Below are 26,946 nucleotides of genomic sequence, written 5' to 3'. Positions count from 1 at the left end.
ACGGCATACGGCACTCTCTCGATTCGGAGCCGATCCAATGACACATGACTCAACGTGCGACAACCCCATGCATCACCGGCGAGCGCCGCGCTATCGCTCGCTACTCATTCCCATAACCCTGTCGGTGAACTCGAGCTAAGTTCCATCTCGCCAGACTTCACCACTCAGAGCGAAGTGGCTGGTGCGACAGTTCAAAATCACCGTGAAGCGCATCCCCGACTATGTAGATACTCGCTACATATTTTCTTACGCGCTTTCTTCATCAGACAGAACACCGTGCTTGGAATTCACAATTCACGCGTTGGGAATATTCCGGATTGCACATTTGATTATTTTTATTGCGCGAGTCGAAAAAAGAACTTTATCAAGTATTACAGCCACTTGCTTTAAAAATAATTTTTAATTCGAGGAAAGCGCGATTGCCACAAGCGGAAAGTATCCCGCTGGCCCAATTCGCTCTGCCGTTAGAGCGCGGTACCACCCTTTATTTCGATAATGAAGCCACAAAGGGAGTCTTTATTTATCTCCCGCGTACACCCACTCTCTCCGGTTGCCCGCTTCTTTCCTCGCTCGTTACTCCACGCGCTTCGGTATACGCGCTCCTCCGGTTTCTGGGTGGTGCATCTCCGGGGATATCCGCGCTAACAAGGTCCACTTGGGTGGCGCGGCTACGGCTTACCTGGTCGTTTGCTTCGGGTAATATTACCGCGAGACGTTTTGCAAGCCGGCGGAGAAGTTTAGTCGCGACGACGGTGGGTGGAACGCGGCGCTGCCAACGCACGTTCGGAAAGGAAGGAGAGAGGGAGAAAGAGAGAGAGAGAGAGAGAGAGAGAAACAAGCTTTTACGTTCGCGCACAAAGTTGTACCACGGCCCTTTGGCTTGAAGAGTTCTTCTTCTCTCCCGCCGCGACCTCGACATACCGCGACAAAGATATTGCCAGTATTAGTAGGTATGCGATGATGGTTTAAGCTCGTGCGCGCTATCGTCGTGGTTTTCTTTCTCTCATTCTTTCCGCGCAAGATATAGCCGGTATCCGGGTAACGAGCGCATGCAAATCGCTGCCATGACCCTATCAGTTATTTTTAATACCGGTTTGATGGCCAACGCATCGCGATGACCGCGTCGGATTTATCCCTGCACCTCCGATCGGTCGGACCTCCTACGAGCAGCGCGGCAAAAGTTCGTGAAATATTATTATGGATGTTAGCCCATCCCTGACTATCGCGGCCCGAGTCATTAGGTGTTTATGCAAACGTAATCATTCTCGCTCGTGTTCGCATGGAAATGCGTTTCGGTGCTGCGAATTCGTTCCGCCGTCGTGAAGTCGCATCAAGTATACGACAGCCGGAGCCAGTATTGGCGATAATGTCACGCATTCAGATATCGCGTGCTGTTTCCTTTCTATTTACGATTAGGAAGTCATCGTGATCGTTACCGATAATTGGACGCGCCTCATTTTTAATTAAATCCTCTGTGAATAGAGTGCATTTTGCATTTATTATCGAAAGATACCGCTCGAAACGTTCGTATTTCTCTCCACGAACGCTGACTAATTAAAAGAAACTTAGTGGACTCTTCGATGCACCATTAAGCAACAAATTCTCCGATTAAGCATTCCAGGAATCGCTATAACGCGTCGCGTCCCATGCAAATGCAATTTTGCGATCGTAAAGGTGGAAACGACCTTCGAACGACGGCGGTGAGACCGAGATTCTTGCATACGATTAGAATTAGGAACGTCTCGCCCGCGCTCGCGGATTTACGTGTGACGCGCCGTATATTATCGATTCTCCGAAAGCGACGGCGACACCGAGTTTCGCGGTTACCCCAGTGACGTCTACTGAAATCAAGGTCAGAGTCGTAAAAGAGAACGACAGCGAGCGACAAGGGTAAACCAGTGGCCGATCGATGCGACCGTCTGCGAAGACGGCAATCCCGTGGAACTCTCGCAGGCTATAAACGCAGTAGTGGGCCCCGGGTGCAAGCTCCGGGGTTTATTATCGGGCCGGGCTCCCAATTAAGCGGCAGCAGCTGTGAAAATTAATGGAGCACAGCTTTTAAGATGTAATTGGGCACATTCATAACTCAGGATGAAAGGAGAGGGAGGCCTGGTCGGCCCCGGGAGTCGAAGGGAGAGGGCCGATCTCCTCGCGCACTCCCGGGCACGCCTTTTGTAATTGATACACCTATATACATTCTGAATAAAATCCATAAATAAAATCCAATTGTAAGCGCGAGCGTACTCTGTTAGGTAACGAACAGCGATTAATTCGCCCGGCGTCTTTCGCCGATCGCGCTCCGTCGAGAAATTCTCATAAATAAAAGACAACGTATCGCGTCGTCGGAAGATCGATAATCTCAGCGGACGATATTTCGTTATCAACGTTACATTCATTGTGTGAGCGAAAGCTCCGGGTTGCTGCAAAAGATCACGGAAAAAAATAAAACGCGGCACACTCGAACGCGGAGCACAAAGAGCGCGGATGAGCGAGGCGACGAGCGAACGATAGTTGAAGAGGGGGAGGAAGAACCTCGTTGCTTTCGCGAGGCGGTGATAGCAACGATGTAATAATAGCGAATGACGCGGCATTGTGCGCTCGAAGGGCCAACGTTCGGGGATGGCAGAAACCGGGGGTCGGACGCCCCTTCAGATGGTCGTAAACATTTCGTAAATTTGCTCCACAGGTGTGCCATCGCGACAACTAAGCCATCCACCGGCCGAACTCGCCTGTTTGCGCGATGTAAACTGTACGCGCGTAAACTCTCATCTGTTTCCAGTTGATAAGAGAATTCATAGAAAATTGCGAACAATAATTTACGTAGATTGCCTCAATTCCCTTTTATTGAAGGCGAAAACATTGGCACGGACATTGATATTATGGATCAAAATGTACAAATGTGATTTAGCTCTGTGAGCTGCAAAGCTGATACGCCGTGCAGTAGACACGTTCTGGACATCAATATCACAGAAGTAGAACGAACAATTTTATTCTGTAGCTGGCAAACAAACACACTTGGAAATATCTTACGATATCCATCCAGATATCAGGATATTTGTTGTTGGTATTTTAAGCTACAGGATGATTAAATTTCAAAATATTAATATCACAGTCAAAGTGACTGTTTAATTGCGATAACAAGGAGCATCCTGTTATCGCAGAAGCAGGATCTTTCCAGGAATTCCACTATCGATCTTCGTGAAATTCAGTATGACCCGCGGCTTTTAACGATATCTCCCTAAATATGTAACCCGCAATCGCGGACATCCAGATCGCTCAGACTCGCTCTCGGAGAAATTCGAGTAACGACTTCCCGCTATCTCATCCAGCAGCGTAATTGCCGGGGCAATCATTAACCGGGATTATCTCCCGTGCTTGGAACGTAGAAGCCCCTTCTGCCCTACGGACGTGTGTTTCGTGCTCTCGCGTTGATTTCGGTTATAGGCGGCAAGGAGAAGGAGTTACGTGATGGCGGACACGGCGGTGGAGAGACGAAGGAGAAGGAGGCGGCGGAGGGCAGCCAGCGTTCCGGAAACTGCGCGCGGATGTTTGCTACGTACAACGTCGTGCGAGAGCAATGGCGGCGGCAACGGTAACCCGCTCCACGTGGAGTGATGGAGGAGGCGCCGTGCCTGGGATACCGGTTTCCGGTTTGGTTCTTCTCGCCGATAATCTCGATCCCGCCGCACCTGCGCCCTGACCTCTTTTCTACTACGCTATTGCGCGAAAACCGAGCTTCCTGCGAAAGAAATATGTAAAATCCGCGCGAACGGCGGGTGCGGCACGTGTGGCTGTTCCGGCGCACGGTTTTTCAAAATGAAATCGCCGGCGGAAATGGCGGTTCGATAGCTATGGGATTATTCCATCGAAATTTGATTTCGAGAAAGGTTTCGGGAATATCGCGGTTGTAAATTTCCGGCTGTAAGCGCGCGGGTGGCGCACGCGATTCGAATATGGATTTTATCAACGCGACTGCTTATCAATTTGTAAAGTGTTTCTCCGAGTCTTATACATTTTATAGAAGTAAATTATCGTACGGCGAACTCTCCTCTTATCGCGATATGTTACGTTGCCGCGTAGAGCCCGTAGTAACGGTTGTTGCATATTTACCGGAATAATATTATTTATTTAGCCTTCAGTTCGTGTTTTTCTCCTCGCACACTCCGGCGGTAAAGCCCGGCTATACGCGCGGAGTACAGAAATATAACGCCAAAGTCGATGTACGATATAACGGCTGCGCGCGAAGAGCCATTCGCCTCGTGTGTTCCCTCATGGGCTCTATTAGGAAAGTGTGATGGAGTTTTGCGAGCGCGATTACACCCAAATGAGAATTACCCCTTCGCCATGCGCTTAACATGGCCGCGCGGAATGGAGGGATGAGTGAGTTCGACCCTTTCACAGTCACCCCGCCGTTATGCGCCCGTCTGTGTGTGTCCGTCCGGTGCGTGTTACGTGTGAGTAATTCTGCGTCCTCGGCGATGCACGGTAAAGAGGGACGATGGACAGAAAATTGCTTTATGCTCTGCTCCTAATGTGCCGGAATGGCGCAGTTGCGTCGTGATGGCGGACCGAATACGCGTCGCGGTTCTTTGTCCCCGCGTATACACGCCCTTCAACCGTTTCATTAAAGTAATGACTTCTGGACGAACTGATTGTTAAGCAGGCTAATAAAAAATGCACGCTAGTCGTAATAATATGCAAAGGTCTCAGATATTAATTAAAATACTTAATTCTATATTTTTACATTTTAAAAGTGCATCGTATGCTTGAAATATTGCAGAACGAATTACTGCGTTACGCAAAAGTTCAGAAATTATACTTGTGTATTTCTCTTTTCTAACGTTACGCGAACTTTGCTCGCCGTATTATAATTCACAGTATTGTATAAACAATACGCGTTATCCTGCGGTTTTCCTAATTATCGCATCATTGTCCTCTCCGTTCCTTCCTTCCTTTATCGAGGAAAAACAGAATTTCTGTCGGACAACGGCGTAATCGCTTCTCCAAAATCTGAAAGGCTTTAGCCCGCATATTGGTCGAGGCGCGTTTCGCCGTATCTCATGGAGCAGCTTTTGTCTCACACAACCACGACGACTAAACCCGCGTATGGAATATAGGCGCATAGAGAATATGGGGATACTATGTGTCGAGAGAGAAAGAGAGAGGAGCGACCAAAGAGAAATCTTGAAGCAACAGCATTGGCGGGTGTGCAGAGACGGCGAAGGGTGGGCCAGCCCTCGCGCGTTATTTAGCGACAATGTGTCGCGCATAGAAACGGCCTTCAAGCAGCCAATAAACGCCGTTACGCGGCCGTCCCATGGTTCCCCGTTCCACCCCCGGTCTTGCAGGGCCAATTTCGTCAGATTTTGGGAAATTGTTGTTACGTCCGAGAACGACGTCTGGCGTCGCGCGCGGAATCAACAAACGGGAGTGGCTGGTCGAAGATCGCACAGTTATCTCGAATAACCACCGCCGCGGACCGCTACGAATTCTTAGCAGATGCTCCTCGTTCGTTATGTGAGAATAGCGGTAGCGAAGAAATTCTGGAAACGAGCGTCCAATCGCAGCAAGAAAATTTCTTTCTCGTAAACACGTGTTCACGATTTCCCGACGCGATATACTTTATCGATATTAATAATCGTAATTTACACGCTGGTTATTCTTTAGCTATTTTTTCTACCTTTCTAAAGAGAAGAGATTTCCCGAGATATTAAAAGTCACATGCAGTAATATACTTGTCCTTGCTGCATATGACAACCAATCGCACGGAAGCGAAGCGAGAGGGGAAGACAGTGCGTATCAAACCCCAAAAACGAACGGCCTGCGCTCCCACACCCAAAGGACCGGTTTCCCTATTAACTCCCTACGTGCCGCGACACCTAAATGTTCCCCTTTACGCCGAGATAATGAAAATTACAAATAGCCCCGTGCCGAACGTGCGTGCGCGGTACGCGCGCGCTGTGTACGACTGCCATGCACGTCGAAATTGTGCCCTCACGCACGTCCGTTCTGGACTTATAGGAAATTATCGTGCGTTATGTTAGCTGAGGGATATGGCGGCGGAAAACAAGTAGTCACGTGGTAAATATATTCTCAGTGGCGATAAGTGTTTGTATAATCCGCGAAATAAATTACTTTGCTCGTGACGCATTCTACATTTTCGACTCGAGAACTTTTTAAAATATGTGCAAACGCGCGAGTAACATCAACGATACTGTTATTATGACAATTAATAATAGTTCATGTTGATTAATTAATTAAACTCCGAGAAATACCGCGGATAAAGACATGATAATGCACGAAATAAACCGAGAGGATGTACAACACATTGCAGCAAATTGTTAATTTCTAATGCTAGCGCTTGGACGCTAAAATTGACTTAGTAAACTAGTAATTTTGTAGATAGGGTGGAAAAGGGAGGCGAGTGGCGGGACGAGAGCGAAAGGACCGCTGGCAACACGACTAATCATCTCTTTCTCGGCCTTGATTGCAACAATACTCGCTCGTCCCTCGTCTGTCCGCTACCTTCAGCTGCGCCGCGTCGACCTAAGCTCTGCGGTGCTGCAGCGCGCGGAAGAAGGGCGGGGCAGGGGGTTGAAGGGCAATGTACGGCCGGCGGAGGGTGGAGGCAGGCAACAACACGCGCGTCGGCGAAATTAGTTTTCCAGATAATCATCTCACGGTATTGTGTGTTGCGTCGTAGTTTCCGTGGAGGCGAAGGAGGCGGAGGCGGCGGCGGCAGAGGAGGCGACATCGTTGCAGCTGCTTCGAGTACGTGGCCGGTGCACGCGGCTTAAAATATAAATGCGGATTAATCTGAAGTTACGAGCGTACGCTCGATAAGGAACGTAATTTTCGCGAGCCAGCGGAAACCCATTCTCTCCGAATCACTAATTGCGTTCTCCACGTGCGCGCGAGTACGTAATTGGGATGGTTTCTGATCGATCCGCGAGAACGCACGACTCGCGTCATGACGCGCGACGATCGCGCGAAAATCCGCCTTTTAAATTCGGTCGTTTCGATTATCCGCACGCGAAATTTCCGCTCCCCTCTCGCGCGCACGTGTGCACGCCGAAATGCTCGCAAAGAATAGCAAAGATCGCGATAGTCGGCGGCGCTTTCCACGACGGCCGGCCCCCCTTTCCACCGCGTCTCGCGATGCTCCCGGTGATTAATGTTGCCGAACAAATTGTCTAGAAAAACATGTCGTAGCCGGGGCGCCCTCCGCCCGCTCGGTGCACCCTTTATCTCCCGGGTCGCGCCACCCTTATTTCCCTCGAGCGGAGAAGCGCACCCTACCGCCGTCGTTGCCGCCACCGCCGCCACCGCCGCCGCCGCCGTCGCCCTCCCTTTCCCGCTGCACCACCCTGTATATACAGCCGTCGTGTATACATGCCTGCATACATACATTACGCAGATGATATCCGAGTAATCCGATTTACTTCGACTTCGCTATCAACGTTTGCGCCCCCGCCCATTCCGGGTAATTATACGCCACCCTGGCTGCTGCGTTGCACTGCCTGTCCTACATCACGCGCGACGTGAATTCATGCCAGTTAATGAGAGATTATGCCATAGGCCGAGCGCAATTTTTGAATACGAGAGAAGGACTCGCTAATTCGCCGGGATAAAATGTTGAATTTTAATTAGTTTAATAAATTCATAAAGTTAAACCGTGCACTTTCGCAATATCTAAATGTCTTCATTAATAACGCGGTGGATTCAGTTACACGCAATCGCGCGTTTCTCGCGCGAGAAAGCTACTCGATTATTAATTAAAAGGAAATTCGATTCTATGCGCGCACGGCGGAACGCGCAAGCCATACCTACGTCTTTATTAAACCGCCGCGTGGACGTCAGATGGTGCAAAGAATTGCATCACGCGGTTCTAAATTTCCTCTCGTTAAAGTCACGCATGACATCGGTACATCGCTCGCAAAAACCTTGGACAAGCGACGCCGTGTCTACTCACCGGCCGTGCTTCTCTCCACTAAATCTTCCCGGTATCTTGCATCTCCTCGCTTCCCACCTGCGAATTACAAATTACCAGAGGACTTGCAGGATTTCGCCGATCTTCGTCGTTCTACCTGCCTTCTTTTTCTTCCTTTTCCTTCGCTTCTTGTTTTCCTTCTTTGCCTTCGTCTTTTAAACAGCCTTGTACCGGCGTGATGGACGTACCGCGACCAAAAAGCAAGTAGACATCCGCCATCGAGTCGTAAAGAACTAATCTCTCGCTCCGTTCTTGCTTTGCGTCGGGAATTCTCGAAATATTTGTTTTATGATATATGCTGTGATGTTGTGAAGTAGAAATGTAAAAAGGACGCATATTTGGAAGTGTGAGAGGAACAAAGAGAAGGAATTTAATAGTCGCAATGAAATTACTATAATTTTTAAAAACATTTTAAACACATTTTAATATATAGATAAATCGATAAATCAATATTTAATTATTCTCCGATTAACGAATTAATTCTCTTAATTTTGTATAATGCTAATGGAAATTAAAATTACACGTAGGAAATTGTTATTCCATATTACTGCATATTTTGTGCTCGCGTGTCGATGCACTCGACGTTCCGCGCATACACGACGCGATGGTACGAGGCGGCGCGATTGGACGAAAAAGCGAAAAGAAAGAAAGTGCAAAAAAAGGTCATCTGGTAGCGATTTCGTGGTATTATTTACATCTGCCGGGCGAGATGCGGTGTGCAACGGGCGACGCTTATACCCTGGACAAGCGAGCGGGGACAGGTATCCGCCGTACACACGTAACCTACCTGTATGCATTTCACTTTTTCGTGAGGGTAAATGCGCGCGCGCGGGATACTGTGAGCCGTCGCATAAAGCTCGGATTTTATTACAAGAGGATTCAAATTCCGCGCACACACATGGCCGAGCCCCTACAGCGCGGCTCCGCGGAGGCGTGCGACGTGGGACCGCGGGGCGACGGAAAGGAGAGGAAGGCCGTAGGAATATAAAAAACCATCCTGTACCCCGTGAATCCCCCCGTGGCGCAAACTCATAAACCACGCGCGTATTCTATTTCGCGCGGATAAAAATTGCGATCCACCTCTAACGTCGTGCTTCCCCCGCGGCCGCTCGCTTTTTTTTATTTCTCTCTATATCACTGACCCCTAAATCTCCGGAGTCGAAAATCGTGCCGTGGTTTCCTCGATCGTGGACGGGGCGGGGGGGAATGTTTGACGGCCCGCAGGGCACGCACGCTTGTAAGGTGAGCGTCGTAACGGGAACGCGAAGGGAGGAAGTCGTAACGCGGAATGAGAAACGCGACGGCTCCTCGAGGAGGATGTATGCGCACTCGTGTACGGCCGTGGTATCGCTGACGGCGGAAAGAGATGTAGGGAAAAGATTTCACGACCGAGAGATGGTAAACGGGACGCTTTAGGGCCATCCTGAGGACGAGCGGTCAATCTAAACGACCTCTTATCTTCTCCGCGGCGCGGCATACGTCTACCCGACGCTTTGCGTTTTCGTGAAATCTAAATAAAACGCGTTTACGCGCCGGGAGACCCGGGATAAACCGCGCCCGCAGATCAGGATCCGGAGACTACATCCGCCCCGGTATGAGTAACGAGACGACTGTACTATTACCCGCCTGAACAACGGCCGCATTTGCGTCAGGAACGACGTGGTAACTGCGGCAGTTCCTTACCGGCTTCGCGTGAGCCCCGGGCAGCTTCGTGAGCGACTATCTTCCGAGAAACACTATATATTTTATTTAAAGTGTAGCTTGAGGGGGAATGTAATGACTCGCCCTCGGCAGTCGCGACGTAGCGGAAAATTATATATGAACAATTTTCAAGCACAAATATCCTTGGAACAATCGAACAAAATCTCTTCGAATTTTCCGCTGGACGTTCTTTACGTCGAAAATAATAGTTTTGCAGAAAATTATATAGTTTTAAACTGCAAAGAGAGTAATCTAAAAATAATAAGAGAGAAAAGACATTACTGTAACGTAATTTTTCAGAAAATAGGACGGGGACTCTGTAGACTATTGCCAGTTTCGGTGAATTTAGAGGCGCTGTGTAATATCTACATCAGCCGGCGTTAACATGGAGAAAACGAGACATCGCCATTTCCGCCACGCGCACGATTGCGAGGGAGTGGAGATGAAACGGGCGGCCAGCAGTTTATAACGGCGTCAGCAGTTGGTACATATAGTGGCTCCGTAGCCGGAGTTTAAGAGACTGTTACAAGCTGACGCCTCCGTCGACTCCGACGTTGTCGCGGGTGCGGCCCGGCGGCTGATGGGGTGAGAATCAGGCTGTAGGGGGATAGCCAGGGGACGTAGCGCGTGCGGGAAAGTAGACGGCGAGGGTGTTAGGTACGCGGCGCACAACCGGCTATCAACCCTCGGCACGAGGTCGACGACGACGACGACGATGACGGTGACGACGACGACGAGATGAGTCTGACCCCGGCGACGAGGTGGCCGGTGACAATCGACTCGAGTATTTCGCTACCCCACAATCGACGAGGGTTGCGACAGCTGCGGACCCAATAACTTGCCTTCGCGAAGCGAGCAGTGCCGTAGCCGAGGGTGAACCGGAATCCGAAATGGCTGCAATGTGGCTGCTTGATATCTGCATCCTCCGTTATTGACGCGCGGCGTCTCTTAAAGTCGCGGCCTCGTTAAGCGTCCAAGTTAAGCGCTTAATCGACCGTTCGACAATACGCCGAGATCCGTTAAAGTTAAACACACGACACGAGAATGGAGAAACTATTTTTTTTTTTTTTTTTTTTTTTTTCACACGGACTCATCGGTCTTGCCGACAGTTTCGAATTTGTCAAAATTACTTTGCACTCGCAAATCTAACGGTCGTTGCGCGCCACGCTCACGCCGGAAAAACAATCACTATAAAGCAGGATTTCGCGTACAAAAATCGAAGGGATTTCACGCGTGCATTGGGCAGCCGAGGCTGGCGTGACGCGCGGATCGCGGTAGATGCGCCGATATCGAACGCTGTGGATGTGTCTCCCCCCTCGATCCTTTTATTGGTGAGATCACCGGAGCGGCCATCAACATCAACGCGAAACGACGCGCCGGCGCTATCGCGCTCCACGACACGATTTAGTGGCGACCCCGGCAAAACAATTATATAAATTCCGGGGGGACGAAAGAGTGAGAGAGCGGGGCCTGGAAGGGGCAGGGGTGCGAGGGAGGAGAGGGGGTGGGTCAAACGAGTGAATCCGGGGGAGAGGTGTGCGGCGGGGTAGGAATTTTCCGAAAAAGCGTTGCACCAGAGCCATAGATTAAACGCAGCCGAGGCGCACACGTCCAGCCGAGCACGTCGATGCGACGCAGGCAGCTATGCGGCCGTTGCGGCGGCGGGAGCTATCAGTGACACGTCGCGTGTTAAATCGCTTTGTTGACACACATAACCCGTCTACGCGTATCCGATACGCGCGATCGCCGGTCCCGCGCGTTTCGCAGCGTTTATATCGCTACGCGCCTGCGGCCACCGGGAATTCGGCAGTAGTTTGCCCGCGTTGCGATGCGGATGCGATCTCTCTCGCCGCTCCGCACAGCTCGCTCTTTTTCCCTCGATAGTTTGAACTTTTAACTTTCCTTTGTTGTACTTCTAAACAATTTATTATCCGAAGCGGAGAGGATTAATCTTGCGCGCGCGTGTGTTAATAATATTATTTGGAATAGTATTCGAGCTAATAATCTACAATTGTTCGACATTAAAATTCTGAAATTTATCGAAAACAAACGAACGTAGCAGAAACAAAAATTTGCATAAATCTACAATACTTATTCAATTCACGTTACGACGTGCAACGATCGCGGATGCGAATTTTCAGTCTGGATGGTTGACAGCGGCCCCTGAATATCGGAGTCGCGGGGGCGAGCGCGTCCCGCGATTTTGCCTGCAGGAAACTCGATTACACGGTGGAAGGATGCTCACGGTCCACAATGCTCATTGAATTTGTCGAACGGGAATTATGTATTGCGTGGGGTTCGATTCGTTTGTTCGCGCGGCGCCGCGCTTTCGAGGAGATCTGGCGGCGCGCGGGCGAGACGAGATCGGACCGTGAGTGCATTACAATAAAATCGCGATCGCGATCGGCGGGGCAAGCAAAAAAGGAGGTGCTCTCGCCGGGAGCGGCGCGTGAATCGACTGGCGCATTATATTCGGATAAAATGATTTTATCGATCGTAAATGCACCGGCGTGCCAGTCTTATGAACGTACAGATTTATATCCGCTCGCTCGATCGCGCGACCTGAAGCGGCGAACTTTCTGTTGGCGCAACAAAATTGTTTTAAAAAAGCAGACGAAGGAGAGAGGAGGGCACTGCCCCGCTGAATTTTATAACTCTATCACCGAGAAAAAAAGGAGAAGTTAATATCTCAGGACAAGGCAGTTTTTTTTTACTGTTGATTATACAAGTCAGATAAAAAATAATATAGACATAAATCACAGGGAAGTTTTAGGTAAAAACAAAACAAATTTTCCAATTTTTATCCAAGCAACTAATATCTTCATTAATATTTTGCAAAGTCTGTTAAATAATCGGAATATAGCTGTACACGTTTTCGAGATGCGAGATGCGCGCGAAATAGCGCGCGTGTTTTTCCTGATATTTTATCTATACGAGCGCCTCTTAATAAGCGTCTACTTTGCGGAATGCAATACTTATGACAGCTGTTTTCTCTGATGCAACGGCGCTTCGCATTAGTGAGACTAGTTCGTGGTAATTCGCTACGCGGGCAAAAATTGATTGCCAATAGGATTGCGAGGTCAGATCCTCATTATCTGCGCGTTCCGGGTGCAGGAAGGGATAATTACGCAAATAATCTGACGCTATAAGTCGCGCGTAGCGGTTCGATTCGATAAAAATAATTATATCATGATTACTCCACTCTATATTGATTGAAAATCCTGTCAAGCGTATGCGCGAAGCCGCGGTTTCTCCGCAAACTTAATATCAATAATAAATTTCGACAACGCTAATCATAACGCTGATCTTAACGCAACGCCATTCTCTTAGGCATTTATTTCAATCGCCCAGCTCTCTCGTCGACGGAAATTGCTTCAAGTCGCGCGCACTCGTTTGATTTCTAATTAAAATAATCCTTTTACGGACCAGCTCACCTGCCCGCCCCCTCGCCGCTCGATACGTTTCCTAACGCGTAATCATTACGAGACTGCCTTTTCGATTTCCCGTAATGCGACGCGAACGCCGAGGCCTCGCATTAGCACGGCTCTCGCCGGTAGTACGCCACGGGAGCGAAATTGATTACCAATAGTACTGCGAGTACGGCAACGCTCTCGCGCTCCCGTGTCCGGGCAGTAATGATGTTTTGATGCGAGGACCCCGGTGCACCGCGTATCGACTGCAGTTAACTAATGGAAGCTCCCCGATAATTGCGAATGCCGTCGGAGAGTAAATGCTGCTAGCACGACAGTAATCATCGTTACTCCACTCACGCACCGGCGTAACGATGAAGAAAACCCTATTCTTTCGCGCTTTTTGCTTCTCGCCACGTAATTTAACAAAGATTCTCCGGATAGCTAATCAGTAAGTTTTTTGCCAAACTTTTTTGTCAAAGGTGTTCGATAGTTATTAATATTCATCGTATAATCACCAGCGATATCTGCAAAGTCAAAAATTGAACTGTAGAAGAGAGTAGAAACAGAGCGTAATATATTTTTTTACGTTTAAAGCGAAACGTATATTGCGAAATAACTCTTGCGACATAAATTTGTTGCCAAGCGCTCGTGTGTCTTGAATAATAATTTTTAATTTTAATTGGAAAGCTGGCGTATAAAGTTTATGATGAGCGCAAGCCGACGTCTCTTACTGTCGTCTTGCCATCTCAAAATGTGTCTCTTGAAACGCCATGCGGGGTCGAGTCGATATATGGGGCTGTGTGTATCGCGCGCATAAGCAAATACAGGCATTATTCATGTATGCGCTCGAAGTGCACTAAATTTAGTCACGGTGCGGGAGGTCATGTGGGAGACACGCGCGGCCCAGCCCAGCGCTGCGTTTTATGCCTTTTTCTCGCAGAAACGTGTCATATGTTGTTGGTTCCCCCTTTCCTCGTAAAAAGTAACGGCGATACCGAGGTAAGCCCCGAACGTCAGCGATTTGTCAATAATTCTCGCGCGCAGCCCTTCGAAATTCCGTTTGAAATTCACTGGCGATTTCCGAGGCGCTCATTCAATTCGTTCGCTCGATGCTCGATTCACTTTGCCAGTTGTTACCGGTTTTTTTTTTTATTTTGGTTGACAAAAAAACAAAACGTTTTATTAGGGAATGCCAAAGAATGGAAACAAAATATTTTATTCGTGCATTGAGTAGAAGCAAATGTGTAAAATATCTTTTGTTTTGTAGACTTTATTTTACGAGTCGATTCACCGGTGTCTCGTGTTTCGTGCAAAATTAAAATTCGGATTATGATGAAGCAACTCGGCTCATTCTCCGTACCTCCCGTACATCGAAACGCGTTCAAGCTTTCCCAGTCGCAGGTCCGTTTCGTGACGAGAGAGAGAGAAAGAGGGGGGGGGGAACCTCCCTCCAGATTCATAATCAAAACTGCATTAAAATCCTGAAAGCCTTGACGAGGGCACGACGAAAAGTGTTTTGTCATCTAGGGTGACTCGGCAGCCACCTCGATAACAATATGCTCACCTCGTTTTGAATCCTTCTCGTTGCCATCAGGGGCTCGCGATCGATTAGGTGACGATTATTTCATCAGCATTCAAATATATTCTCTATTTTGCACCGATTAATATTTTAATATCAGAGTAATTTACTTGTATGTATTTTAATAAATTATTTTAAGTTATAATATATACATTTCAATTATTTTTTTCTAAACTGCTTATCGACAAAAATAAAATTAAAATTATGTCAAAATTATTTTGATTTAAATTTTCAATTGTATTATGTAATATTTTTTTAATGTAAAAGAAGCAATATGTTATCGAAATTTTGTCGCATCTTAAGTTTTCCGGTGGCGAAGATACGAGTATTTTCGTTGATTTTCGCTGGAACGGCCGAACTCTTCGCGAGAGAGTTTGGGCAGTCGCCCACCGTTTTCGTCCCTCTCCGTCTGTCTCTTCGTCTCTGTCTCTCTCTTTCTCGTTTCGGTTAGGGGGTGGCGCGCCATTGTTCGGGCCGATATTTCAGCGGCGGCGGTGGCTGCTAGAGTGGAAGGGCGGGGGTGGTTGGCGGTAGTCAGCTGGCTGTGACACGCTGCCTACCTCGCCAAAGAGGAACCAGAGGCGCTTAGGAGTATCCGGGGGCCAGAGAGGGGCCTACAGTTTCATACTCATGCAGCGATACTCTTTCATGTAACGATAGCCAAGGCCTTGACTTTGAAGCGATTTTGTACACCTAGCATTGTATCTGCACCACAAAGCTTCGTTTCGAATATTATTACTATCGACATATTATGTTAATGATTCTGATATCTCTTTGAAAAGCCAATCCCATTGACTGAACATAAAATTAGTTCAATAATGTGATATAAAATTCTTCTCTCTTAAAGCATAAAAAGGAATACAATGTACATTAATGCTTAAATGTGTATTTTATTCATTTTTATGACTAATGTTATGTCATAACATTTGTCAGATTACAACTTTAGAATGTACATTTTTTTCACTGTGATGATGCATTTTTATATTTTAAACAAGCAAGTGATCTAAAGTTCTAGAATATAAGATTTCAATGCATCGCAGTAAGAAAAATGTGAATTCCAAAATTATAAATCTACCAAATGTTACGATATGAAATTTTAAAGCATAAAAATGAGTAAAATGAGTACATTTTTACATTCTGGACCATTTTTTTAAATATAAAATTTCAATGCATTGTAGTGCAAGAAATGTAAATTGTAAATTTCTAGGCCAATTTTCGTAGTATAAAATTGTTATGTGTCTATACAATAATGAACAAAATGTACATTTTAATAATCTAGGTCATCTCTAAAATTCTAGGACCATTTTTAAGAACGGATACTTTATAATCCGATAAAATGAGAATCAGATCAGAGTATGCGAAATCCACATTACACGATTACGGAATTACGATATTACAGTCGATATCACGATATATAATCCAGTGTGATTTGTCGCGCATTTGGATGTCCGATCGATGATATTATCAAAATTCATGGCCGCGTCCACGCTTTGGTGCACGCGCACGCTAATCGTTTTTGAAGTCACTCAGTCAGTCGGACGAAGCTCCTTTGACTTACGGCGACTTGCCGAACGACTTTACGGGCACTGTCTGCGCCTCGACTGCGACAATGGCCGCGTGCATACGGCGGCGAGAGCGAGACGCGATGAGAGTTTAATAATTATTATTCATAAGACTCTCCTGGGAGTCGGCCAGGCGTGAGACTAAGCAAGAAAGATGTGCTGCAAAACAAGAGGGGTGCCATCGCTTCTTCGGGGCTTGCTTACGTCCTCCTTATCCCCCTTGGCGGGGAACCGTAGTATTCCACGGCGGGAAGGGGGTGTGCTCGAGTCAGTCGAGCAGAAACCCAATCACTTCCGGCGTCTGCGCCCATTAGGGCGCCGCGACGCTGACGTCGGCTGACGTACGCCCTTCCTCTCTGCGTCTCACTCGCTCATCTTACCTCTCTCTCTCTCTCTCTCTCTCACTCTTTCCACCGCCGTTCCTCGCTGCCTGTTCCTATCTCACACTGTATTGAACCCACCGCTCTCTTGGACCTCGACCAACATCGAAACAGACCGCAGATCTATTGTTTGGAAAGCGCTCGCATGGAAGCTTCTTCAACGCAGCTAATGACGTATCGAGGATTCCTCCTTACCCGATTTTTCCGGTTTCGCCCGTCTCATCTCCCGAGCCGGTTGCTGTTCGCTTTTCCTTGATTGTTGCGAAGATAGCGGATCGTGCTGGAACAAGCTCTCTTACATAAAAGCGCTTGTAACATGCGAAGGGAACAAAAGATATTTGCAACATGATAATATAAGACGGCTTTTTATTTCTACGGAAATAAAAAATGAATTTTAATCTAATATGATAATATGCAAACTGGAACGATTATTAAAATAATATATTGGATCTTTGTTTTGAATTATAAATATTGGGCAAATTTATCATTAACGTAATTTATTTTATTTATGTTTCAGGTTTATCAATGCAAGACGTAGAATTGTTCAACCGATGATTGACCAGAGTAATCGAGCCGGTAAGATGATTCCATATCTATTAACAGATGACACACAATTTCATAACACGTACAATATTGTGCCACCTTTGGATGAAGTACACGACTTTTACAGTAATTATTTTTCATATTAGACAGTTCAGTGTTGTCTTAATTCTTCAAAATTTACATCTAAATTGTTGCGTTTAAATTGAAATAAAATAAAATTATTTTTATAAGAAATAGATGCTGATAAGATTTTTTGTGCCTTTTAAGATAGTTTTACTAAACTCTTAAAATAAAATGTACTTTATTTTTTAAAGAAATTATAATTGACAATTAGTTGCAATGTAAAATGGCCACATTATTTTTAATGTCTAATGTAACAGATACTCGTACATTCTTCGTAGCATTCTTCAATAAACGAAACACTTTAATCGAATAATCTGCAGCGTATATTTGTACATCCGCAATATCCGTCATTTCAAATCAAATCGCCTCGCGATTCGATTATCGGTCATTCCGCGATGGAAATGTGAATTTCACTTCTCTTTTGCGTGTCTGATTAATATCATGCCCGACAATCATTCCGTTCCGTGATTTAGAAAGTAATATTACAAAGTTTCACTTCGCGTGAATAAGAGACAGAAGATAAACTCGCACACTGCCAATCCCTTGGTCAAACTTTCAGCATTCGAGTGAAAAATGATTCCTACTAAAACCTTCTTATCAAGTGAAGAATATATGATAAAGCAATCTATTACATTAAAAAGAGATTTCTCTTTTAAAATTCAGTTAATTCCGTTAATCTGAAATACAGACGTGAAATAAAGACGCGCTTCTCACGTACGAAAATAGAGCTTTCGCTTCCGCGATAGATCGATACAACAGAACTGAAAATTCGATATCAAGGGAAGGTATTTCTTCGCCGAGTAATCTGTAAAGACGACGCGTTTACGAGGAGAGAATCACTTCGTTTGCAGTAAAAGGCGACAACAAACGGCCTTCGTGTTTAGGGTGGAACCATTTTCCCTTCCCTCCCCCCCCCCTCTCTCTCTTTCTCTTTCTCTCGCTTTCTCTTTTTGTCGGGTAGGTTTCAAGGGCTCGGTAGTGATTCGGATGATGGCGAGAGGGTTCTTCCTTGGAGTACGGGGTGGGCAAAGGTGGATAACATCCCGGATAACGTTCGGATAACACTCGGATAACGGCGGGATAATTGGTAGCGGTGATCAGACCGAGTTTTACGATCAGGGAACATGCTCCCGTCGCCGCAGTGGAAACTCCTCTCACCCTACCGGCCGTGCCCTCCCACGGCCTGTCTTTTTCTTACGTCCTTATCCGTGGTCGGCCGCCGTCTCTTTGTCCCGCGTCGAGCGTCGCGGAAAGGAGCGTCCGAGGAAAAGTTCGACGAGGGTGGACCGGCTAAACGGTCGAAACACATAGAGCGAGAAAGAAATAGAGAGAGAGAGAGAGAGAGAGAGAGAGAGAGAGAGAGAGAGAGCCCGATTCGCTCCGTATTTTTACGACTGGCCCCCTCATAAACACTCACTGAGTTACGGGTTGTTTGCTCTGCCGAAACTGGGCTTTAGGGGCGCTTTATCCGCCATTCACCATCCGAACGTATCCACGGAACGCGCACTCTGGGATAGCAAGAAATCACTCTCTCTCTCTCTTTTTTTTTCTCTTTTGCACATCTCTACCTCGAGTTGACGCACGCGCTTCTCACGGGCTTCTGCAAATGATGGCCCGCAGTCTACTACTCGTGCTTTTGTAAGCGGATGAAAGACGTATCGTGCACCAAAGTGCACTAAACGCCCGAATGTCTTTGTGAGAATTTTCCCTGAGAGCGCCATAAACGTCTCTCCGCGCTCCCCAGATTTTATTCAATCCTCGCGGACGATGTTATCGGTGGGATCGGTATGTAGCGCGAGCTGATCGCGATAATGCGAATTGCCGCGCGTAACCTTCGCGCGGAGAGAACGCGCAGAATTTTATCCTGGCGAAATTCCAAAACTTTGTACCAATAACTTTTCCCGTTGTATCCACGACAAATAATAAATTGACGTCCACCCACGCCATCGAGCGGTGCTTTCTTTGCACTGAGTCAGCGACATCGATAATCGCGGCGCATACGTGCCGCCAGCGAATTCGAGCGCTAGCTAAAGGGATATTCGCGAGGGTGACGGCAGCGGGGCGGAAGGGGGTTGGGCCCGGGGGACGAGGAGAGCGGGAGCACGGCGACCCGAACGTCGTCGTCCGCATCGGGTAAAGTGGAAACCCGTGTACGCCAGATTATCATCCCGAGTCAATCCTGATCACAGCTCCATCGCGCCGCAAACAGGCGACCCGTGACCTTTCCAGCCCTTCCGCCCGCCTACGCCGCCGCCGCCGCCTCCGTTTTCTCGCCCGCTCGCCAACCGGGAAAACCAGCTTCATCGGTGAGAGCGCACCTTTCGCGCGCGATTGAAATCGATGGCGTTACGCGAGATCATCCCGCTCGATTATCACGGCTGGAGAATGACACGCGGAGTATTTTCGTGAGTGGAAAATGGACACGGAGAGAGAAAGAGCTGTTGTGAAAGTCCACCGTTCGTACATATCGCGGCTCCGACCAGTTTTCCAATTCCTCGGAGACCTGGATCATGTCCCTTCCTCACCCGCTTCTTTCCTGCTCTCCACCGACGATCAGCAGTCCATTAAAGCTTAATAGCCGAAGCATTAGGCCCCAGGGCAGATTTTGTTCCAACGGAAGCGAGATAAATGTATCTTTCAAACGCTCCCGGTCCCCCCGCGATCGGTGGTCGCTAAAATAGTTTATTTCTCCTTTGAACGGCTGCGCGTTTTACGCTGGTGATGAAAACGCTTTCAGATATTAATTTCATCGGTCATTAAATACAAATGTAATTCTGCAACTTTTTTCCCCTTCAATGTTGAATATTATTAAATTCCATAATCAAATTTCAATTTAAATACTTGCGCTAAAAAGCGCAAATATGTTTATTCAGAAGGTAAAAAGCTGTTAACAAATGCGTGCGGTAATATTTTACTTCTCATACTCGTCAAATTTCTCATTTCTGCAGCACGCCCGCCTATTAATTACGTAGAAATCCCACGAGCATAGCGCTGTCTGTCCACACGTATTCTCGAATCGTGCCATGACTTTTCTCACGCGAGCCCCGCGAGAAATCGTATTAGGACGAAGTCACGTTAATTCAGAATGCATCTCGAGACGACGACGGCGACGGCGACGACGGTGTACGACTCGTCGGGACTTGCAGGCATGCATATCCACCTCGGTGCGCTCCTCCGTGTCGAGCTAATGATGCACGTCGGTCGGATCATCAATCATACTTTCATTACGTGGATCGCAGCTGCTCCACATTGACTTCGCGGCCCGCGGGGCATTGTTATTATTCCGAGAGATGCGCGCCGCGCACGAGCGCGCACCGACGCGCTCCGCGCGTTACACAATGCGGACGCGCGGGAATTCTTGCTTATCGCCGATAACGGCTGCGGGAGCCGTCGCGATCGGTAAGTTTATGATTCACCTCGCTCTCCCTAACGATCGTAGATCCGTATCTGCGTTCGCGGAGGACGCGACGCGCGTATTTCCTCCTCGACATGCGTGGGTCGCGCGGACTGCTTGGTATTTCAATTTAGTGCTCTTGCTCGAGCTTGTCTTGCATTTCGTAAACACATAAAGTGGATGATCACCTCCGATCTTCGTCGCACTTCTCACACCGATATTTTCACATCAATGGAAATTATATCGCTGACACGTTAAATTACCGGTAACAACTCTTGTAATAATCATTACTCGCGTAAAAGCTACACTCAATGTGCCTTGATTCGTATACTTTATATCCTTGCAGTAGCGTGCAATTTCTTTTGTACTTGTAAAAACAAGAATCGATTTATACTTGAGATTAATGGATCTATTATATCACGCTTGTCATCTTTTAACTCGCGTTAAAAATTGAGAAAATTTAGCCGCATTAATTTAATATGGAATCCAGTATCAATAATTATTCGCATCACGCGCAGTTCTTTCAGTAAGCGGCGCTTCGTGTACAAATTCTCGTGCATTCAGCGCACACGCTCGAGCGAATTACGATTATTTTTTTATCAAATCGTATAGAAACGGTTTACTGAAATTAGTGTAAAATTGCGAAAGTGTGTAAAATTAATCGTGCGCGCGGCATTTTAATGCCGTCGTCCCTAATAGCTCTCATAAAAGCGCGATCCCTTTTAAATCCTCCCTTCATTCAATCATATACGGCCGCGTAGGCACTCGAACTATAAACTATAAACTCGCGGCGCATCGTTTTACGACGTACAAGCTGCCATCGTGTCTCCCTCGCGCGAAATTCTATTAGGTTTATCGCGCGTAGAGAACTGTGCCGTGCGGTTGTGTGTGTTCTCAAGATGATAAGGATACACCCGGGTAATACACTCCTGAAAGTGCAGAAAGGATACGGCGTAATGTATTATCACTGGCATCTTGCAATGGAAATAATGGTAATTTAATTGAAGAAGTTCCAAGTGTAACTTGCCTTATGTATATATTTGCTGTGCGACGTGCGAGATCACGTCGGGCGATAGCGCGTCTTTGCTTCCGGTTTACTAATGATGAATACATATGGTTAATTAATTATAGTGAAGCGAGTTACTGCGAAATATACGATCCATTTGACTAAATACAATTAAACGTAATATATACAAATAAAAATCGGAAATAATTATACAATTGCTAATTTAAAGCTTTTAGAGAAGAAAAATTTCCGAGAATTAACGAAGTTTTTGCGAAGAGAAAAAACAGCCATTAATAAAAAATAGCTACATATCTAGAAAATACATTTGTCTAATGTTCACATGTGGGGAAAAAAACCTACAATACGCGCGGAGCAACAGCACTCTGTTAAATTGATTCTGTATTCTCTCCGATAATAACTTTAATCCGCAGACGCAATTTTTCGCTTACCGAAAAAAAAAAAATATCGTAGAATGGTTTCCTTTCGGTAAAAACTCCGATGTGTGTGTTGTACTGCACACGACGCGGTCTAACGTCAAGACTGTATATAGTTACAGCGCCGGTAACACCGGTAGAATCGTCGTCCCCTCACGTGCTACCAGAACGACGCAGTAAAAACGTAACAGCGGCACCGAAGTACCGTAAAGCTGCGACCGTACGGTGCATTTCGTGACGATAAAAGGCGTCAGCCAGCTCCGCGGCAACGATACGGCCGAGGTACATTGCGCTTTTTCCAGAGTTTCTTCACATCTTGGATTTGTCGAAGTGATCAATGTCATTTCTGTCGGATTAACTGTCTTTATTAATTATCGAAGCACATGTTATTACTTTTGCATTGAAGTAAGATTGATTTGAACTGAGCGACTGATAAATAGCGCCCGGCAGTTCGAGCTACGCGCTACATCGCAAGACTCAGCTCGATTGCAATGCGTAATTAAAGAGCGAAACGACCGACAAAGCGATTTCGCTTCTACACTTGACGCAAAGTATCCAATTACAACGCGGACGGTTAATCTCTCGGCGAGGTCGCACATGCGTGTTTCTAGTCTCCGACGAAAGACTGGTGGCCGCAACGATGACCGATCTATTCACTGATTTCTGTCGCGGCTCATTTCTGCGCGGCACGGTAATTACTCTTTCCGAGTATACGAGACTCGTCATCCTCCTCGTTCTCCTCCTCGTCCTCCTCCTCGTCCTCCTCCTCGTCCTCCTCCTCGGCAATAAACGACTCTTCCCACGAATTGCCTCCCGCTATAATCTCAATAAACATCGCTCATCCACGCGCGCTTACCTCCTTCGCCCTTTTGGCGGCTTTACGAGTCGACGTTTGCGTACGCGTTTGCGTTAAGTGTATGAGAGAAAGGGAGAAGGAGAGAGTCTTCGAGGAAGCAACACGTCCATCGGCGATGTCTTAATTGCCAGTTTTGCTTATTATTCGCCGCATTCCGCCGGTAGTCGAGTCGGAGGTCAAGATGAAACGTCAGAGTTCGCAGTCGTAGGTCAACGCGAGCGGTGGTCGCGCTCGCGCCGCCGGCGTTCTTTGTCGCTATCTTCGGCGCCCGTTTCTTGCCAGTCGCTTTCGCGGAAGCGTCACTGTCATTTACGACAGTCGCTTCGTCTGCCCGCCTGTCATAGATCGACAGCTGCTTATATTTAGGATCGGCTCACCGATAAATTGTTCTCCGAGCTCACTCATTAGATAAGCTTTTCTCACATATTTTTTTTTTTTTTTTACTACAAAACACGAGTGGCAAATTAATTACACGTCATCGGCGTTTTATGAAAAATTATAATCACGTCGAGTGTGATGGATTGAAAATGAAAGCGCGTCGCGCGCTCCTTGAAATAGCTCTTGCCGTTTTACAAAGCAGCTCGAGACGCATCGAATATTGTGTCCAGTAGCGTGGCACAGAAACGGACCCTTGCCTCCCTGCGGATTCAGTCGCGGACCATTCGTCAGGCGCTTCGGCGAGAGGCTCGGCCCCGATAACGTTTCTCGGTCCCTCCGTTTTTCGTTTCTCTCTCCTTTCTTGTCGCTTCCCTCCCCGTCCCCGACGGATATAACCGCGTTGGTTTGCGGAACACGCTATCTGGCTGCCGAAGGTCCCTCGGAGCAGAATCCCCAGAACGAGCTAGGCCAGACCGGCATATAGCGCAACCACTCCATCTCACTTGGCCGCTATCCTCATCCCTCCCTCTTAGCCCGGTCTTTTTCAACCCCCTCGTCCCCCTTAACGCTCCCTTCTTCGCCGTTCATCGTGATCCTTCCTCTGCTCAGCCACCGGATCGGCCAGCGTCGTCCCTTCCGCGAGGGCCATCAATCAAGGTTGTCAATTTGTAATGGCGATTCTCTGTGTCCATCTCGGGGTGGGTCCAGACAGTCCACCCTCTACCTTTCTCCGTCTATTCTCGCACATCGCCGATTTCTCCGTCTCCTTCCTTGGTTGTCCTCTCTTCGCCCCACACCACTCCGCGCGTATATGGCTAACTCCGCTCGAAGGAATAGAAGGGGGAGAGGGAGAGAGAGAGAGAGAAAGAGGGAGGGAAATGGTGGATTTTACGGAGCTGGACACCAGCCCGCTGTAAACGTTCCTGCTGGCACTGATGGGATATCGGCCGACGGAGAAAAAGAGAAAGCTCCGCCGTCGAGTTTAACGTCCCCTGTGGACCCGGGCGCGCTAAATAAAATGGATGTTCTGGGGTCGAGAATCGGGAGAAATTGCACGGTGGATCCCCTAAAATGTCACCGGAGGCGCCGACATGGACTACTCGATGGTCGCCCCGACGCTGATGCGCCGAAACGCATTCGATTTTGACCGATCCCATTTGATACCGCCGAAATGGGCGGCCGGTTTTATCGCTTATCGCTTATTTGTACGAATTTTTCTTACCGAGAATTTTCCGCTACTTCGGTCATATCTCAAATTTCGAGACATTTGTTTTTCGGACTGTATTTAGTATTTCTTTTCGATAAGCTCCGATCTCGAACTGAGCGATCATTATTTGTACAACTGTTGTATCGCTCGCTGGAAATTTATAATTACTTATCCGCTGTTGCGATTATGCGATCTGCAAAGCTCCCACTGCGTATAATTCGTTTAAACGCAAACTCGGCCGTACTGTCGGAAGCCGGAACGACCGAAAGGAAAGTCTGAGCTGAAAGGAGGAGCGGGATGAACGAGCTCGATCGAGCGGCCCGAGTAGAGACGATTTCTTCCCTCGTCGTGTCCCCATCGACCGTCGCCGAGGTCTTTTTTCTCTACGTTTCGCGTCACGTAGACGTGATATAGAGTTACTTAGAGAGCCGATCCCCCGCGCATTACGGCCCTAACGTTTGAAAGGTGCCGGAACGGGTCCTCATACGACATAGATCATACGTTAATTGAAATGGGGTGCATGCGCGCCAGTCGTCGAATACAAACGACCGCCTTATAGAAATGTTATTATTTGCTGCCGTACAGCACCCGTGGGGAGAGCATAACCGGGACGCGGCCGGGCTTAACGGAGGAAATTGCGTTCGGTTCGTATCAACGTTTCATTGAGCGCCCGGCGCGTAAAAAGAAAACCCGGTCGAAGCCCTGTCGAATTGCTTCTTTTCGCAAATGAGGAAACATTGCCGGTGGTGGCAGCGGCAAAACATTCATGGCGTACGCGTAAAAAGTTGCGAGATAAATTTTCGACTCCAAGCATCCGCATTGCACAGTTATGTAAATGTGTTGCATTTGTGCAATTATAAATATCATTCCGTCATTTGTATCTGTGTATTGTCCTCGCTCTTGCAATCCGCTCTGCTAATCCAATATGCGGGATTAAAGTATTAAGGATATTATAATCAGGAGATCAATTACACAAAGGAGCAATAACGACCCTTAGCGGAGAGCTCATTGCATTCGCGTAATTACGGGCCGCGGCAGAAACTGCCGGCGGTATCGCGAGCCGTTTATACTCGAGCCGAATGTAACAATAACTCGCATTCGCCTTTCCTAACTACCGAACTTTGATCCATTCCATGTAAACGAGGCGAGGGACCATTTCGTTACGCATAGGTATATAAATTGGCACGGGGAGGGGAGAGGGGAGAGTCGCTCAGACACGGAAATGAAGTCTTGGACGGTCACGATCGGTATGAAAAGATAAGGTCCGAGTTCTCTCGAGGGCGCTGGACAACGCCCTTTCTCCCTCGCACTTTGAATTTCTCTCTCTCTCTCCCTCTCTCTCTCTCTCTCTCTCTCTCTCTTTCTCTTTCTCGTACACGCTTTCCACCAGCGAGATTTTTCATGGCGCGGATCGCGTCCGGTGTATCAAGCCATACCCAGAAGGCTGGAGCTTCCACGTAGCACGAAGGGTGGCCCTATCTTATCGGCGTAGCCATAATGGCCTGTTCTATCTCATCTCCCGTCTCGTTGACCGTTTGCCCCTAGACCACTTTCGCCATCAAGGCTCTACCGCGGTAATGGCGACCAGGAAGAAACCTGGCTGGCTGGCTCGCCGCTCCGAACGAGCGCCGCCGTATGCGAAAGAGGAAAAAAAAAGATCGGTATCGTATGGAAACGCACCGGCGATGCTCGCTCGGTCTGTTAAGTGCCCTTATCGGGCATCGAATTCGAGTTGCTCGAATGCGCGGATCGTGCGCCACGATCCTTCGGAATTAAGTTGCAAGTTGCATTTCATTTCGCGTTCAGATACGATCGCCACGGGGACGAGTAACGGAAGTCGCAATTCGCAATTGGATCGATAAAGAATCCATCGCTCGTGAAATTCTTAAATATTGCAGATTCATCGAGAGAGAAAGAGAGAAGCTTTCGCCTTCCGCTTAGCCTGACGTGCGTTTATAGACACGCGTGTGAAATGCGTGAGAACTCACGGCGCGGTAATCAATCGCGCGATGCGGTAAAAGCCGGATCGCGGAGCGCGATGCATTAACGAGGCTGATGGACTATTCAATCGAACAGAGCCGCATCGGTGCAGCTGCAACGAGCTTGATAAAGGGCATTATACAAAACGCGCGCCGTGTTGCGAGCGTCCGAGCCCGCGCGGTGCCGCTCTTCGTTTGAGCCCGCTTAAGAAGAGATCGGAAGTTCAGCGCAGAGGAGGAACATATTGACGAAGCTGACTGGCTATTAAGCACCTTTATCGCCCATCGGTCGGAGGTTCCGCGCCCGTGCGCCGTGAAATAAAGTTGTCTGTAAAGTGCATTTCATCTCTGCTTCGAGCGCCTGAGTTAGTCGGGCGTTCTATTAAGGAATGGCACGCTAA

General features: G+C 47.7%; 1 protein-coding gene across 3 annotated transcripts in view; it reads left to right on the top strand.

Moving 5' to 3' along the window:
• Positions 1-26,946, top strand: part of hth (homothorax) — a 379,079-nt gene that overhangs the window by 335,708 nt on the left and 16,425 nt on the right. For 2 of the 3 annotated variants that reach the window (XM_012361399.2, XM_067352623.1), the window contains one exon: positions 17,143-17,201. In XM_012361399.2, the coding sequence (XP_012216822.1) occupies positions 17,143-17,201 (59 nt within the window). Of the gene's footprint in view, positions 1-17,142; positions 17,295-26,946 lie in introns of all 3 variants that reach the window. The other variant, XM_067352622.1, reaches the window with a different exon arrangement.

Source organism: Linepithema humile, chromosome 3, assembly GCF_040581485.1.
Source record: "Linepithema humile isolate Giens D197 chromosome 3, Lhum_UNIL_v1.0, whole genome shotgun sequence".
In the NCBI taxonomy this organism is placed as follows: domain Eukaryota; kingdom Metazoa; phylum Arthropoda; class Insecta; order Hymenoptera; family Formicidae; genus Linepithema; species Linepithema humile.
The sequence above is the reverse complement of the archived record's forward strand: the minus strand, read 5'-3'. Positions and strand labels throughout refer to the sequence as shown.